Source organism: Salmo salar, chromosome ssa04 (genome assembly GCF_905237065.1).
Source record: "Salmo salar chromosome ssa04, Ssal_v3.1, whole genome shotgun sequence".
NCBI lineage: Eukaryota > Metazoa > Chordata > Actinopteri > Salmoniformes > Salmonidae > Salmo > Salmo salar.
Window position 1 is genome coordinate 31,454,786 of NC_059445.1, and position 18,408 is coordinate 31,473,193.

Below are 18,408 nucleotides of genomic sequence, written 5' to 3' on the forward strand. Positions count from 1 at the left end.
CAGATGTTTGGAAGGAACACACAACACTGTGTGGAGAAAAAAAGCCCAGCACACCAACATCAAAACCTCATCCTAACTGTAAAGTATGGTGAAGGGAGCATCATGGTTTGGGGCTGCTTTGCTGCCTCAGGGCCTGGACAGCTTGCTGTCACCGTAAAATGAATTCCCAAGTTTATCAAGACATTTTGCAGGAGAATATAGGCTATCTGTCCGCCAATTGAAGCTCAACAGAAGGTGGGTGATGCAGCAGGACAACAACCCAAAACACAGAAGTAAATCAACAACAGAATGGCTTCAACAGAAGAAAATACGCCTTCTGGAGTGGCCCAGTCAGAGTCCTGACCTGAACCCGGTTTGAGATGATGTGGCATGACCTCGAGAGCAGTTCACACCAGACATCTCACGAATATTGCTGTGCAGTTTTGTAAAGAGGAATGGTCCAAAATTCCTCCTGACAATTGTGCAGGTCTGATCCGTAACTACAGAAAATGCTTGGTTAAGGTTATTGATGCCAATGGAGGATCAACCAGTTATTAAGTCCAAGGGTTCACATATACTTTTTCCACCTTGCACTGTGAATGTTTACACAGTGTGTTCAATAAAGACATGAAAATGTAGAATTGTGACCTAGATGAAGATCAGATCAAATTTTATGACCAATTTATGCAGAAATCCAGGTATTTCCAAAGGGTTCACATAATTTTTCTTGCCACTGTAATTTAGCTCCCGACGAACAGTTCTTGTGCTGACGTTTCTTCCAAAGGCAGTTTGGAACTTGGTAGTGAGTGTTGTAACCAAGGACAGATGATTTTTACATGCTTCAGCACTCAGCAGTCCCATTCTGTGAGCTTGTGTGGCCTACCACTTCGTAGCTGAGCCGTTGTTGCTCCTAGACGTTTCCACTTCACAATAACAGCACTTACAGTTGACCAGGGAAGCTTTAGCGGGACAGAAATTTGACAAACTGACTTGTCGGAAAGGTGGCATCTTATCCCCGAGTGGTGCAGCGGTCTAAGGCACTGCATCTCAGTGCTAGAGGCGTCACTACAGACACCCTGGTTTGTATCCAGGCTGTATCACAACCGGCTGTGATCGGGAGTCCCATAGGGTGGTGCACAGTTGGCCCAGCTTCGTTCGGGTTTGGCCGGTGTAGGCCGTCATTGTAAATAAGAATTTGTTCTTAAATTAAAAAATGACGGTGCCATGTTGAAAGTCACTGAGCTCTTCAGTAAGGCCATTCTACTGGCAATGCTTGTCTGTGGAGATTGCATGACTGTTCACTCGATTTTATACACCTGTCAGCAACAGGTGTGGCTGAAATAGCTGAATCCACTAATTTGAAGGGGTGTCCACATACTTTTGTGTATATAAAATGTATTTGCCTTACCCTTACCCTCATCCCTCTCAGTTTTTCAATTCATCATCTATCCATGGGGATTTGGCCGTTTTAACAGTCAGTTTCTTTATGGGTTCATGCCTGTCAGTAACCGGAAGAAGCAATTTCATTAATGTTTCAAGTGCAGCTTCAGGATATTCTACAGCAGACCAACAAGTATTTTTCACATTTTCAATATAGGAATCATTGCAATACCTCTAACATCTCTGGAGAGACCTGAAAATAGCTGTGCAGTGACGCTCCCCATCCAACCTGACAGAGCTTGAGAGGAATGGGAGAAACGTCTTAAATACTTGTCTGCCAAGCTTGTAGCGTCATACCCAAGAACACTCGAGCATGTAATCGCTGCCAAAGGCGCTTCAACAAAGTACTGAATAAAAGGTCTGAATTCTTATGTAAATCTGATACCTCAATTTATAATGCATTTTCAAAAAAATATGAAATATCTGTGAAACAACACATGGAATCATGTAGTAACCAAAAAAAGTGTTAAACAAATCAAAATATATTTTATATTCTTCAAATAGCTGTCCTTTGCCTTGATAAAAATATTTTTTTACGTTCAAACGACTCTCCTGTAAGGTCGTGACTTGCGACATACGCCTAGTTTACTGAATCGGGTCACATATGCTGAGCACTTGTTGGCTGCTTTTCCTTCACTCTGCTGTCAAACTCATCCCAAACCATCTCAATTGGGTCGAGGTTGGGTGATTGTGGAGGCCAGGTCATCTGATGCAGTACTCCATCACTCTCTTTCTTGGTCAAATAGCCCTTACACAGCCTGGAGGTGTGTTGGGTCATTGTCCAGTTGAAAAACAAATGATAGTCCCACTAATCGCAAACCAGATGGGATGGCGTATCGCTGCAGAATGTTGTAGTAGCCATGCTGGTTAAGTGTGCCTTGAATTCTAAATCAATTCTAAAATCACAGACAGTGTCAACCAGCAAAGCACAGCCACACCATCACACCACCTCCTCCATGCTTCACGGTGGGAACCACACATGCGGAGATCATCCGTTCACCTACTTTGCATCTCACAAAGACACTAATGAACTTATCCTCTGCAGCAGAGGTAACTCTGGGTCTTCCTTTCCTGTGGCGGTCCTCTTGAGAGCCAGTTTCATCATAGTTCTTGATGGTTTTTGCGACTGCACTCTAAGAAATTTTCAAAGTTCTTTACATTTTCCAGATTGACTGACCTTCATGTCTTAATGTAATGATGGACTGGCATTTCTCTACTTATTTGAGCTGTTCTTGCCATAATATGGACTCTGTCTTTTTCCAAATAGGGCTATCTTCTGTATACCACCCCTACCTTGTCACAACACAACACAAGTGATTGGCTCAAACGCATTAAGGAGGACAGAAATTCCACTAATTAACTTTTAACAAGGCACAGTTGTTAATTGAAATGCATTCCAGGTTACTACCTCATGAAGGTGGTTGAGAGAATGCCAAGAGTTTGCAAAGATGTATTTTGAAGAATCTAAAATATATTTTGTTTTGTTTAATAGTTTTTTGGTTGCTAAATGATTCCATATGTGTTATTTCATAGATTTGATGTATTCACTATTATTCTACAATGTAGAAAATAGTAAAAATAAAGAAAAACCCTTGAATGAGTAGGTGTTCCAAACTTTTTACTGGTACTGTATATATATATATTTTCTGTAAATACATTTTTTTTGTTGTTTTACCGTTGTAGCATGGCCAAAATTTGGGTGACTAAATCAATGGAGGCCAGAGAAAAAAAGTGGTCAAAAATAAGGAAGATGGAACAGCTTTGACGTCAGCTAGGCTGGGTTGTGTGCGAGAATGAAGGCTACCTGACAGGCTCACTTTCCCATTGAACTTGTCATCTTTCTTCTCGAATCCGCAGGACATAAAATAATATTGAAGTAAGATAGATATTGATTTTCAGACATGACATGTAGTGTTTTCATATTTTAGTAAACACTGAGTATACAAAACATTAAGGACACCTGCTATTTCCATGACAGAGACTGACCAGGTGAAAGCTATGATCCCTTATTGATGTCACTTGTTAAATCCACTTCAATCAGTGTAGATGAAGGGTAGGAGACAGGTTAAAGGATTTTTCAGCATTGACCATTGTGACATGGATTGTGTATGCCATTCAGAGGGTGAATGAGCAAGACAAAAGATTTACAGTAAGTGCCCTTTGAACGGGGTATGGTAGTAGGTGCCAGGCACACTGGTTTGTGTCAAGAACAGCAATGCTGCTGGGTTTTTTCACGCTCAACAGTTTCCTGTGTGCATTAAGAATGGTCCACCACCCAAAGGACATCCAGCCAACTTGACACAACTATGGGAAGCATTGGAGTCAACTTGGGCCAGCATCTCTGGAATGCTTTCGACACCTTGTAGAGTCCATTCCCCCGACGAATTGAGGCGGTTCTGAGGGCAATAGGGGGAAAGGGGGGGTTGCAACTTAATATTAGGAACATACTCAGTGTATGCGCTTCTTATTCATCCGAAATTCCTGTTATTTTTCAAAGATTTCTCACAAAAACAAGCTTATCTCTGTAAAATGTCAAAGGAGCACTGAGCTTACCGCAAGCTTTTTATTTTCAAAGCCTTTTACATTTAATTCAGCTTGTGTCATTCTAATTTACCTTTTTACAACCATCGGAAACAGCTATGAAGACGACCACCACAACATGTCAAATCCTCAAAAGTTGCGGCGAGAAAGATGCACCGCTCTGTCAACAGAGCTCGGTGCTTATTATCGGATGTATTGGGTTACGAAATCTAACTTTTTTGATATACTCTTAATGAAATGTTAGAGAAACCCTGAACAATTTAGAACATGAATAATCACATTTGTCTTGGTACAATATATGTTATATATTTAATCACTAAAGCACGTTTTCACCCACTGGGTGGACACCCTACTACCTGATAGTAATGATGATAATGTATTATTGCATTGCTAGACTAGTGCTTTTCACTAGGTGCTTTGCATTGTGCAAGACTCTACACAACCAGCTCCGAGGTGACAGCTATTTTGGCCCAGGTCTCTCACCACACATCATTCTCTATTTACAGAAGTTTGCTGGGCCGGCCATGCATTCCCCTGCAGGTGGAGGAGAGGGAGAGAGGGTGAAGAGTCCCTCCCCGTCTCGCTCTCTCTCTCTGGTCCCCATGGACCTGCATCTGGAACTGCTGTCTGTCCAGCATAGAGTCTCCCTCAAGCTGCTCAACACCTGCCCAGGTATGTCAGCAAGGCCTCCAGACAGATAGACCTCCACCATCCCAGAATGCTTTTCTTTCCCAAGACATTATCCTCTATTTCATCATCATTGAAACGTACACAAAACCAAACCTGTATCCCTCTCTTCTTAAGAGTTATTGTTGTGCTCATCATCTCAAATCTGCCATCCTCACTTCCCCTCGACCTCTGTATGTTGTGTTGTGTACCTTCCCTTAGCTGAGCTGCAGCAGCATGCTGGTGACAGTAGGAGATCTATGAGGCCCCCTGGTGGTGTGGAGATACCTGAGACCATGGCTAACAGAGCCAGAGGAGGTGAGACAGAGCACTGACCCATGGCCCTGCACTCCATACTTTACATGGCTGCATGAGGTTCTCAGCTTTGACACAAGCAGTTGTGTATTTCAAGCTGATATTGTGCTTAAGTTTGACTACTTCATGAATTAGTATTTAGGTAATGCATTAGTTATTTTACATTTACATTTTAGTCGTTTAGCAGACGCTCTTATCCAGAGCGACTTACAGTAGTGAATGCATACATTTCATTTCAAGCATTTCTTTTTTTTTTTTTTACAATTTTGTACTGGCCCCCCGTGGGAATCGAACCCACAACCCTGGCGTTGCACACACCATGCTGGCGTTGCAAACACCATGCTCTACCAACTGAGCCACAGGGACGACTATGTGTCATAATCATAATGTGTTATAGATATTATAGATATTGCCAATTATTGTGATAATGAATGTGTGGTCCCTAAAACCTCTGTTTACAGAGTCAGTGCTTCTGGGGCGGATCAGAAAGAATAAGATCTCCATAGCTCTGTTCCTGGTCCAGAAGGCTCTGCTGTCCCACAGGAAGGACCAGAACAGCAGCGCCACCAAGAGACTGCTAGAGGTAAAGACACAGAAAATGACATTGAAAATGTCAATTGAATATCATGTTGATTTTGATTTGATTTGATTTATTAGGATCCCCATTAGCCGATGCCAATGGCGACAGCTAGCCTTACTGTTGATATGACACATTATGATTGGAGACACATAATATCACAAATGCCATTCTATAAAAATGCTTCGCTTGTCCGTCATGTTGATATGTACATTACAAGAGAATGACTAATGCCTTTAATTGGTATACACAATAAATAGCTAGTTCTGCTAGCCTTACTTGAGGTTTGCCCACCATTGAGGTTTTCACCCATTCCTTGTATTCTCCCTGTGTTGGTCACAGGAGGCTGTTGTCCTGATAGAGAAGGCAGAGGTGGAGGAGAGGAAGCTGTTCAGCTCCTCTGGTCTGTCGGAGAGGAAGCAGAGAGGAGGAGAGGAGGAGAGAAACACTAGACCTCCTCCTCCTATCCTCCTGTCCCGTACCTACCACTCCATGACCTTCACCCCTGCACCCTACGCCCTGGAGGAACAGGTGATAGGACGTCTACACTAAGCAGACACTCCTGTCTGGAGCAATCATTGTGTAGCCTACAGCATGAGGATGGTGATCATTATGATTGGGATCATGAGGATCATATCCAGAGCAACTGTCACTCTAAGTACAGTCTGAAGTAGGGGCAGTAATGTTCTCATGCTACTCTCATACTGTATCTGGGAGGAATGACATACTGTATGTCTTTGTGGGTGCAATTTTAGGGATTCATATGATAGTGTTTTACTATAATGATAGTATGGTAGATCATATTATATAGACAGTAGCATGTTGTCTCTCCACGGTGTGGTGCAGGTGTGCTGGTACCATATCTATGCACGTGAGGCTGAGGGAATCAACCTGAAAGTCAGACTAGGAGACAGCAACCTGGTGGGCACTGGAGACAAGGTAAGTTACTCTACATAATGTCTACTGACACCTACACAGCAAGTTCTCACCTTGTCTGCTGCCCTCTTCAGGTACACATTTTATATTGCCATAGGTATGTCTTACAGTTCTGTTGCTTTTCAATGCAGCCCCACCAATGTTCCCACAATTTGTTTTTAGTACTGGCCAAATTTCAGGTCTGCTGAGTGCAAACTTGAACGTTGTAAAGATTCTTGCCGCATGTTTACTGTGAACACTGAGGCTGTACCTGCTTTAAGTTAGTTTTAACAGTGGCCAAGTAGCCTACTGTGGCTATTTGATCATAATGTTGGCCTACCAGAGTGGCCTACCATCAAAAACTATGCTACAGTAGCAGCAAATGTGTGGTGTTCAATGTAGGCCTACATTCCAAGAGACTTTTGAAGAAAAAAAACATGCAGGACTTGACATTAACCTGTTTATCCACTTGTCCTTTAGGCAAAGAGGTGACTGAAAATGTTTTGTTGTTTGATGAAAGAAACCACCTTACAAAATGTAATTAATTATTATTCCCATTATTACAGATAATCAGACAAATGATGCTGCAATCTGCCTATTGGCTACATAGCCGTCTCAAAATACAACACTGCCCCTTTAAGACATAAAAAAAACTCTTCACCTGACTTGCTTTTCAAAGATGTCTAGAAATGCACACATTTTGTGCTCTTGTAGGAAGCAACCACTCCCCCATTGTTGACTAGAAATGAGCTATAACTGGGCTAATAACTCACTAACTAGCAAAGAATATGAACAAGTGTGCACAGGTGGCTACATACAGCTCTCACTTTGATCTCAAAACAACCGCTTCTACTCATGACTGCTCATGCTGTAAACACAGTCCAGTTCAAAGTGAATGGCAGATCCATATATGGCAATATGGCTATTTGCATATTATGGCCCACCGGTCTGTGTAGATTAAGGCCTGAGTCGTGCCTGTCAATGCAATAGAATCCTACTCCAAATAGAATCCTACTCCAAATAGAATCCTACTCCAAATAGAATCCTACTCCAGTGCGCTTTGCCTACAAGAAAATCTCTCGCACTGAGTTTAGAATACTACATCTTGCATAGTTCGTTTTGCTTCAATATATTACATTGAAAGTGGCTAATATTGCGTTGGTTCGAGCACAATTCCCACAGTAAAGGGAAACGTTGATAGTGTTAACTAAAGGGAAAACTCTAGAAAGTTGAGTGAAGTTCAATCTCGTGCTTCTCTACGTAGGCAGATATTTCTTCTGTGCAGCAGTCCAAGGGGAGCTGCGCGCCCACGTGCAGCTTAGAGGGAAAATTGGCCACCACTAATTATTCCCAAGACATCTGTACTCATGGTTGGCCTAGCTAGATTCATAGAAATAGAATGAATAGATTTTCATTCTATTTCAATGGCTAGATTTTTCATAAACTCTTTGTCCCTGTGTTTCTGCCCAGGTTCCTGCATCAGGGGAGCGACTGCTACAAGTGGACTGCTTGGAGCCGAACCAGAAGTATGTGTTTGCTGTAGCAGCCTACGACGCCGGGGGTAAACTGGTGGGAAATGCCATTGGAGAGACGACCAGGCCGCTGCTAGCCTCCCTGCCTCTGCCACTGCCCACCACCTGGGCACACCTGGCACAGGTACTGAGGAAGGAATCATAACTCGAGATACACACTCACACCTCAAAGATTTATCATGTAACATGATATTCAAATCCTGTAGCTGTGTTTGTCAATCAAAGACTAGAGAGAAAGTTTGGGTTATAGCTACACACACATCTCACGTTAGGATTCGGCCCTATATAAGGTCACCGATTTATTGAGTGTGTGTGGGTTACTCTGTGTATAATCTGGTGACTGTAGGACCCTCTCTCCCTATCTGTGGTGTGTCCCATGCAGGCAGCGTACCATACAGGGCAACACGCTCTAGCCAAGAGAGCCTGCAGTGAACTGTGGAGCCACTTCAACCAGCCTAAAGGTCTTCAAGAGCCAGGGGCCACTTTAGAGGGGCTAGCTGAGACCAAGTGAGGACAACACACTCTGACTGAGGATATGTGTTTGTTTGAGATACTTATTCCCTCACATTTCTTTCTGTCATGGCTCTTGTTAATCTATCCCCTCTTTCACTCGATTTCCCTCTCCTTTTCTTATTCTCCCCCCCCCTCTCCCCCCTCCTCTGCAGGCTGCGTTTGGAGACTCTGCAGCGCTCCTCTCCTCTCCTCCTCCACCTCTTCCTCTCCTCCATCCTTATGCAGACAGAGATCCACATCCAGGAGGGTGCGCTGTTCTGTGACACCCTCAGTGATGGGGGACCACTCATTTGGGGACAGGTAAGTACACTAAGGCACTGTTTCCTAAATGGATGGCTCCTTTATGGTCATGGCTGAGAACATTTGTTTATTTTACTTGGTGTGTCATAAGAAAAAGGGAAAGTCCAAGAGTCCCTGCGTGGGAATCACATGTGGTGTTTGGATTTTTCAGAATGTAATATATTTGACTCTGAGTGAGAACCAAGCATGACAGTGATAGATGTTAGAGAGGGTGGTATGATGGCAGCTGTGTTTACTTTTACCCCCTCCAGGAGGCCAGGTTGGCAGAGTGTGAGCGGATGCTGGTGGCCATAGACCTGGCTCTCTGGCTCAATGACAGCAGCGCTGCCCTGCAGGCCGTGGTGGGGTGTTATGGCCTGCTGGCCCCGCTCATGTTTCACCAGATCCCAGCAGAGCCTGTTGTACAGGTAAGGTACAATAAACCTACTGCGCTCCTGATTGACTCTTGGCTCTGAATGACTCACTGTTTCCTGGACCCAGATTAAGCCTATTGGTGTACGTCTAAGCACCTTCGATGTAGATTCTCCATTTAGCATGCTTTTTAGTTGTTTTTGGAAAAATGTTGCCTATTGTTTGTAAATTATTGCTTTACTATTATGATTATCACATTGCTGTGCTGATCTTGTAAATGTGGGTGTAAACAGTATGTATGTCTCTTCCAGGTGCTGATGAAGTGCCTGGTGGTGCTGACAGAGATCTCAGGAGTTGTAAAACAGAAACGCCCAGCCATCACCTCAGAGTCTCTTCTGCACATGATAGCCTGTATAACATATTATGTTGCCAAGGTAAACATGTGTTTGTGTGTGTTAGTTAATTAATAGGCTACACCAACAAAATAATATGGTGACTTTGAGAGAACTTTGAGTTTATAATATTTTCCAGAGAATCTACACATTTTCCTTCCCGAGAAAAGCCAAGAAATTACTGGGCATACTGGTATTCCCGTTCAAACCGAAAGTGCTATTTAAAAGCATATATTACCAGTGAAAAAAAACACTGAAATGATTATACCACTGTAAATGGAGAAATTAACACATTCATCTAAAGTTTTCTTGTTGTATTTGTTGCAATTTAATAAACTCAAAGTTCTCTCAAAGTCACCATATTATTTTGTTGGTGTAGCCTATTAATTAATGTAGACCTATGAAGCACTGTTGGCCAACTGGTAAAATATTATGCAGTCTAGTGAAAATGACAATTGTTTTAATCTACCTTTGACTGAAAGATGTCACTTGTTGGCCCTTTTCTATCTGCTTGCACCTGGCTCCAGCAAAGCTGTCATCAAGTCAAAGGGTGGCTATTTGAAGAATCTCAAATATAAAATATGTTTTGATTTGTTTAACCCTTTTTTGGTTACTACATGATTCCATATGTGTTATTTCATAGTTTTGATGTCTTCACTGTTATTCTACAATGTAGAAAATAGTTAAAAAAATTATTTAAAAATAAAAACGTTGAATGAGTAGGTGTTCTAAAACGTTTGACCTGTAGTGTAAATAGTGAAGAGAACAGGTCCCAAAATTGACCCCTGTGGTACACCTTTATGTACTTCAAGAAATTCAGAGTTAACCCCATCAGTCACGATAGCCTGAGTTCTGTCACTAAGAAACCATAAACAGGTGTCCGAGCTCAGGCCTATTCAGGACAACTTATTCATTAAAATAGCATGATAAACAGTATCAAAAGCTTTTGACAGGTCCAAACAAAGCAGCACATTTCATTTTCGTGTCTAAAGCTTTGACAATATCATTAACAACTAAAGTGGTTGCTGTAACAGTGCTATGCCCAGGACTGAACCCTGGTTGGTTTACATTCAAAATACATTTCTATGATTAAAAAAGAGCAAAGTTGTACATTTACCTAGTATTCTAGAATCTTAGTTAGACAAGGAAGACTTCAAATGGGGTGATAAGTATTAAGATCACTACTATCCTAGAGCTGATTTCTATACTTTTGGAATATTTCCTGATAACAATGTAAAGTAAAAAAGGGTGTTATTGAGCCAACAATGATAGGTTCTGCACACTTAAGCAGACCAGGATCCAATTAGTCGGCCCCTGTAGATGTATTGTTGTCTATTGCTAGCAAAGCATCCAGGACTTATTTTTCTGTAAATAGCCTAAAAAAAATATATATATATTTGATCATTCTGAAAGTTTCCCCTATCAGCATCCAGCCCAATATCATTGTGAATAGGCTTAGAAGTTATTTGAAAGAGAGATAGCCCGCTGAAATGAAATGGTGATTAAAGGCATCAATGATGGCATTCTTTCTTTAATGAGGCCAGTGTCTGAATGAATTTGTTGTGTCAGAGAGGAGGAAGTAGGACCCTTCAGGAATTTGACAGCTTTCCAGACTTTAGCCGGGTTCCCATTACAATCTGAAAGAGTGGTTAATCAGATTTTGCATTTCTGATTTGTCTTACACAATGATTCCTCAGTTGCTTAAAAGCTTGCCGGTCCAAGCCTAAGCCTTGACCCAAGCATCATCTCTTTTCTGAATGACTTCTGATAATTCCGGAGTGTACCAGACATTCCATCTACCTTTAACCCTTTATTTTTTGAAGGGAGAACGATTATCCACAATAGTATTGAAGATATCTGCAAAGAGGCTCAAAGCTAAATCAGATTCAGGGATAGCTGAAATACAATCAAGGTCACTAAAATAAAGATAATGTAAAAAAAAAAAAAAAAAGTTTTTTAAATGCCTGTTCCCTGAAGTTTTTAGTCAAGGTCACTATAATATAGATAATGTAAAAAAAAAAAGCCTGTTCACTGAAGTTTTTAAAGTTCCTCTTTGTGATGAAACAAGGCTTAGATTTTTGTAAATAGATTTTTGTATCTCTAACACAAACAACTGGGAAATGGTCACTAATATATTGGGCGAAGACACCAGTAGAAACATATTGTCACGACTTCCGCCGAAGTCGGTTCCCCTCCTTGTTCGGGCAGCGTTCAACGGTCGACGTCACCGGCTTTCTAGCCTTCGCCGATCCACTTTTCATTTTCCATTTGTTTTGTCTTTATCTTACACACCTGGTTTCAATCCCCCAATTACTTGTTCATTATTTAACCCTCTGTTCCCCCATGTTTATTTGTGAGTAATTGTTTATTGTATTGCGGTCTGTATTGTGTGGCCTTGTATTTACGACGTGTATTGTGATATATTTTGAGTAAAATTGTTTTCTTTACTCTTATCTGCTGTCCTGCGCCTGACTCATCTCTCCAGCTACACACAGACGCTTTACACATATTTCTCTGGTGTATTCATGAAACGCTCACTAAGCTTTACAGGAATATGATTGACCATGCAGATAGCACAGATGGCTGTAGATAAGCCAGATTTAGACATTTCATATCATTTAACAGTGCCATTTCACGTCACATTGTTTTTAGAAATTATTTATTATATTTTACTGGTTTCTCTCACTTATTTATCTCTGGAATCGAGAATGGGTTTGGGCAGGAAATCTCTGGAAATCTCGGTAACCCAGATCCCGCTATTAAACCCTAGTGCGTGTATGTGTGTGAAAAAGAGGAAGAGCTGAAGAAGATTTTGCGCAGCCACCCGAAATGTTTGTAAGGATACGGCTGTGTGTCCCGTTTTGGGCCTTTGAGCTATATACCAACCAAAGAGGGAGAGCTGGAAAAGGTTTTAACACAGTGTGTGTGTGAGTTCCATTCATCTAGATCTATTAAGACCAGTCTTCTACTAACCCATAGGCCCTTCGCACCCTGGAGAAGCACCGTTTGGCAGCAAGAGTGATCGAACAGGGAAAGAAACTCCTCCATGATATCCTGGAGACCGTGCAGGGACCCAGTAAGCCCCTTCCAGTGGAGCCAGACGGGGTATGTACTGCACTGTAACCTATACTGCCTTTTAATCAATTACTCATCAAAGCACACCTCCATTTACAGCCCAAGCAGGGCATAAAATTAACACCTGCCAAATGCCGGTAGCTTTTGGTATTGGTGGGTAAGAATGTCTATTTCACCAGCCACGTTGGCGGGTGGTCAATTTGCAGGGCTCTACATTGTGAGCATTACATTCGCATTTGCTAATAAAAATAGAGTCAGAAGTCAAGTATGAGCACGTGCGAGTTGCGATTTATAGCAAAAAGCTGGAGTAGCTGTTTTCAATCTATTTCTGCAGTTTTGTTTCATAGAAATAAGTATCCTATATCCCACCTCACGCAGCATCAATGACTGGCTGGTGAGCTGTGAGTGAAGTGCTGATAGATACATTTTTTGGAGGCGCTGCGCACAGGCATAAAAGTTGGTATAATTTACTTGAAAGCCTACAAAGTGAGACTTTGTCCTCGTGTTTCTTGGCTATTTACATTGTTTTGTTCACAAGCTCGGTTGTTTTTCAATGTTAGTTGTAGTTGGCTTCAACTGCTTGCAAAGAGACGTGGTCTACTACTAGTCAGTTGTCAGATTCAAAATCTCACATAGACATGTGACAAGGCTTGAGTGGCCCCATTACTATGGTAACATCCCACTCTTAAGCCCCTGTTACACACAGCAATAGTGTGTTTGTCTGTTAATTGCCATGTTGTCTAAATGAAGCAGAGGATTCAAAGCATCACTACAGAAAAAAAACCTATACTTGGAAACTCATCAAATAGCCTCACGTTGTACAGTACCAGTTAAAAGTTTTTACACCTACTCATTCAAGGGTTTTTCTTTATTTGTACTATTTTCTACATCTGTCAACTATGAAATAACACATATGGAATCATGTAGTAACCAAAAAAGTGTTAAACAAATCAAAATATATCTTATATTTGAGATTCTTCAAAGTACCCACATTTTGCCTTGATGACAGCTTTGCACACTCTTGGTATTCACACCCTCTTAAGCTTTAGCCCCACCCATCTCCTTGCGTTCAGAGCGCACACTTGAGGCTCTGGCCGATGATTTGTTTACCTCTGGATATCATGAAAACGGCCTAACAAGCTCTGCTGGGAACAATTTCATTATGCTTTTTTGCAGACGTTTACTGACACCGGCCATATTCAACGGGTGTTGTACACTTTAGCTTACGACATGTAGCTAGCTAGCTAGGTAAACAATTAACCTAGCTAGGTAAACAACATGTAAGATCACACACATCACGCCACCTAATGTTAGCTAGGGAGCCAGCCAGCTAACGCTAGCTAACAGTACACTTTAGCTTGAAATGAAACAACTTTCTGTCAAAATTAGAAACGTGTAATATCTGAAAATGTAGCTTGCTAGACTATCTTACCCGTACAGTTGAAGTCGGAAGTTTACATACACCTTAGCAAAATACATTTAAACTCAGTTTTTCACAATTCCTGACATTTAATCCTAGTAAAAATTCCCTGTCTTAGGTCAGTTAGGATCACCACTTTATTTTAAGAATGTGAAATGTCAGAATAATAATAGAGAGAATGATTTATTTCAGGTTTTATTTCTTTCATCACATTCCCAGTGGGTCAGAAGTTTACATACACTCATTTAGTATTTGGTAGTATTTGAATTTTGGCCCATTCCTCTGACAGAGCTGGTGTAACTGAGTTAGGTTTACAGTCCTCCTTACTCGCACACTCTTTTTCAGTTCTGCCCATACATTTTCTGTAGGATTGAGTTCAGGGCGTTCTGATGGCCACTCCAATACCTGGACTCTGTTGTCCTTAAGCCATTTTACCACAACTTTGGAAGTGCGCCTGGGGTCATTGTCCATTTGGAAGACCCATTTGCGACCAAGCTTGAACTTTTTCTATGTTTAAGTTCTAGTTTTTCTATTTCTATGTTGTTTTTTTGGGTTGATCTCCAATTGGAGGCAGCTCGTCCTCATTGTCTCTAATTGGAGATCATATTTAAGTAGGGGTTTTTCTTCCTGGGTTTTGTGGGTTATTATATTTTGAGTAGTGTTTGTTTCTCTCTGCGTCACGGTTTGTTGTTTTGTCATTTTCAGTTATTTGTGTATTGCAAAGTTTCACGGATTTAATCAAATGTGGAACTACAACCACGCTGCACTTTGGTCCGCTCTTGTCGACAGCCGTGACACAATTGTACTATTGTGTACAGTGGTTCTACCCTTTAAAAGTTGCATCATACTGCAGCACACCTTGCGGGCTGCTGCAGAATTCTATGGCATGTTATTTAATTGTCAGCCATTGTTATCATTAATGCTAGTTAGTGCTAGTTTGACCACCGAAGGGCATCTTAGAGAAGCATTTGATAGCCTTCAATATTGGCTGTACTAGAGAATTTAAAACCTTTTTTGTACTAGAGAATTTAAAACCAGAGTATATGGGATTGATTTTAAGAAAGTCAGCTTAATTAATTTGATTCATATTATGGTGTTTCTATTCCCCAAAAATTAAAAAAATTAAACCCTCAGGGTTTCCGTTAGAATGGAAAGCAAAATATGGCGGTGTACAATGTGACGGTCGGGAATAGGCTACAATACTACAGTACATTTCCACACCCTAATTGTAGTCTAACCAATACCCAAACGGAGATTCAGTGAAAATAAAAATCTCATTGATTTATCAAGACCAGTCCCCATGCTTGTCTCAGAGCAGCGTGAAACGGTGCTGAAATAGTTGACCAAAGCGGGTAGGCTATTGCTTCAAATCCTATTGCTTCTAACTTTAATATGCTTTTAAATAAATAAGACCTACACCACTTTTAACAGGACATTACTCAACACTAGTGAGACTCATGTTGCCTACGGTAGGCCTACAGTATATCGTATAATATTTTTTTCAATGACTTGACTCTCAGCCAATTAGAGGATTAGAGGATTCTAAATTACTATCTAAGGGGCATTTTTGGTTAGAGCAAATCTGATCTGTGAGAATATCTAAGGGGCTTTTATATACACTACAGTTCAAAAGTTTGGGGTCACTTAGAAATGTCCTTGTTTTTGAAAGAAAAGCTAATTTTTGGTCGATTACAGGCTCAAAATGGCCAGAAACAAAGACCTTTCTTCTGAAACTCATCAGTCTATTCTTGTTCTGAGAAATGAAGGCTATTCCATGCGAGAAATTGCCAAGAAACTGAAGATCTCGTACAACGCTGTGTACTACTCCCTTCACAGAACAGCGCAAACTGTCTTTAACCAGAATAGAAAGAGGAGTGGGAGGCCCCGGTGCACAACTGAGCAAGAGGACAAGTATATTAGAGTGTCTGGTTTGAGAAACAGATGCCACACAAGTCCTCAACTGGCAGCTTCATTAAATAGTACCCGCAAAACACCAGTCTTAACGTCAACAGTGAAGAGGCGACTCCGGGATGCTGGCCTTCTAGGCAGAGTTCCTCTGTTCAGTGTCTGTTCTTTTGCCCAACTTAATCTTTGCTTTTTATTGGCCAGTCTAAGAGATGGCCTTTTCTTTGCAACTCTGCCTAGGCCAGTTTGTTCTGTGAAGGGAGTAGTACACACGTTGTACGAGATCTTCAGTTTTTTGGCAATTTCTCGCATGGAATAGCCTTCATTTTTCAGAACAAGAATAGACCGATGAGTTTCAGAAGAAAGTTATTTGTTTCTAGCCATTTTGAGCCTGTAATCGAACCCTCAAATGCTGATGCTCCAGATACTCAACTAGTCTTAAGAAGGCCCGTTTTATTTTGATTTTTAATTAGAACAACAGTTTTCAACTGTGCTAACATAATTGCAAAAGGGTTTTCTAATGATCAATTAGCCTTTTAAAATGATCAACTTGGATTAGCTAACACAATGTACCATTGGAACACAGGAGTGATGGTTGCTGATAAATGGGCCTCTGTACACCTATGTAGATATTCCATAAAAAATATGCCGTTTCTAACTACAATAGTCATTTACAACATTAACAATGTCTACACTGTATTTCTGATCAATTTGATGTCATTTGAATGGACAAAAAATATGCTTTTCTTTCAAAAACAAGGACATTTCTAAGTGACCCCAAACTTTTGAATGGTAGTGTAATTCAAAATTAATTAATAATAATAGTAATCGCTTTGTTTAAAAAATAATTATATTTTGGAGATTATTTAGTTTTCAAATAACCTAAAGTGAGCGAGAAAAAGGCCATTCTTGAACATGAGGTGAGACATTCTTACTAATTTGTAAATAAAGCCAGTTTGTTATTTTTAGAGGGAGAGAAACCAAAAGCCCACTGTCACCTCATGGGTCTCCCGGTTGCGGCCGGCACGGGTGTCGAACCATCATCTGTAGCAACACAGTTTGCACTGCGATGCAGTGTCTTGGACCACTGCACCACTCGGGAGGCCCCATCCACAAAGTTGTTCATACTGATCAATTACCTTGCACAAAGTATCTATTGTCCTGCTAATAGCCCATAATGGAGCTGTACAACGTGACCGGTCGGGAGTAGGCTACAGTACTACAGTAAGAGCAAAATAATCCTAACATTTCCACACCCTAATTGTAGTCTAACCAATATAATTATTTATTTATGTTTTTAGAGGGAGAGAAAGCAAAAGTCTCATGGGTCTCCCGGTCACGGCCGGCACAAGTATTGAACCAGCAGCTGTAGCAACGCAGTGATGCAGTGTCTTAGACCTTTGCGCCACTCGGGCTCTGTACAATGTGACCGGTCGGGAGTAGGCTATACAGTACTACAGTAAGAGCAAAATAATCCTAACATTCAACGCTAATTGTATTCTAAGTTTCTCTTAGAATAAAAACCTTAGTGTAACAACAGTTTTAGTAATTAATACTGACGAGTAGTAACAAATTAAATAAGTGTATTTTTCCCGGTGTGCGTGTGCAGAACAGAGGAATAGCAATTCTAACACTATTGTTCTAAGTTCAATCACCTTCTTCATTCTCATCATTCAGTTCATTGAAATTCAATTTTGAAGTTGTGCACAATGATCAGTTTCTATTTGGTTTATGTCGCCCATTCATTGTCAGTTAGAGACACAGTAGCGCCTTGGGACCCAAAAGCATAATCAGTGCTCTAACTCCCCCTTGCGCTGGTCTGGAGCAAAGAAGTAATGACGCAGGGTACCGTACTAAACTACAAATTACCTCTAAGTCCCGCAGCATAATTCTGAACTTTTAGTTGAGCAACCACTGTATGTTTTCTCGCATTATTTGTAACTTACTTTGTACATAATGTTTCTGCCACCATGTCTTATGAACGAAAAGGGCTTCTAGATATCAGTACAGCGATCACTCACTTACTGGAGGAATACTTTTTCTTCATCGAGTCGGACGGGAAGGATTTACCTCAGAGGCCCGACAAGGCCCTCTTCCCCGTCATTCGCAGGAGAAAGAAATGGCGGTATCGAGGACGAAGGTCCGGGTGCCTTGTAAGGATCCTTCGCCGAGAGGGTACTCTACCTTTACCATCGGTCCTATTCGCCAACGTAAAATCAATCAATAATAAAATAGACGAACTATGATCACGTATTTCCTACCAACGGGACATTAAAAACTGTAATATCTTATATTTCACTGAGTCGTGGCTGAACGACGACATGAATAATGTACAGCTGGCGGGTTTTAAGCTTATTCGGCAGGATAGAACAGCAGCCTCTGGTAAGACAAGGGGTGGCGGTCTGTGTATATTTGTAAACAACAGCTGGTGCATGAAATCTAAGGAAGTCTCAAGGTTTTGCTTGCCTGAGGTAGAGTATCTCATGA

The 18,408-nt window shown here is 41.2% G+C and overlaps 1 protein-coding gene across 2 annotated transcripts in view; it reads left to right on the forward strand.

Moving 5' to 3' along the window:
- The window catches only part of cfap54 (cilia and flagella associated 54), a 133,614-nt gene that overhangs the window by 29,138 nt on the left and 86,068 nt on the right, over window positions 1–18,408 (forward strand). For both annotated transcript variants that reach the window (XM_014195736.2, XM_014195735.2), the window contains exons 16-26: window positions 4,467–4,632; window positions 4,849–4,944; window positions 5,403–5,524; window positions 5,861–6,049; window positions 6,365–6,457; window positions 7,904–8,089; window positions 8,348–8,472; window positions 8,631–8,778; window positions 9,030–9,185; window positions 9,441–9,563; window positions 12,501–12,626. In XM_014195736.2, the coding sequence (XP_014051211.2) occupies window positions 4,467–4,632; window positions 4,849–4,944; window positions 5,403–5,524; window positions 5,861–6,049; window positions 6,365–6,457; window positions 7,904–8,089; window positions 8,348–8,472; window positions 8,631–8,778; window positions 9,030–9,185; window positions 9,441–9,563; window positions 12,501–12,626 (1,530 nt within the window). The remainder of the gene's footprint in view (window positions 1–4,466; window positions 4,633–4,848; window positions 4,945–5,402; window positions 5,525–5,860; window positions 6,050–6,364; window positions 6,458–7,903; window positions 8,090–8,347; window positions 8,473–8,630; window positions 8,779–9,029; window positions 9,186–9,440; window positions 9,564–12,500; window positions 12,627–18,408) is intronic.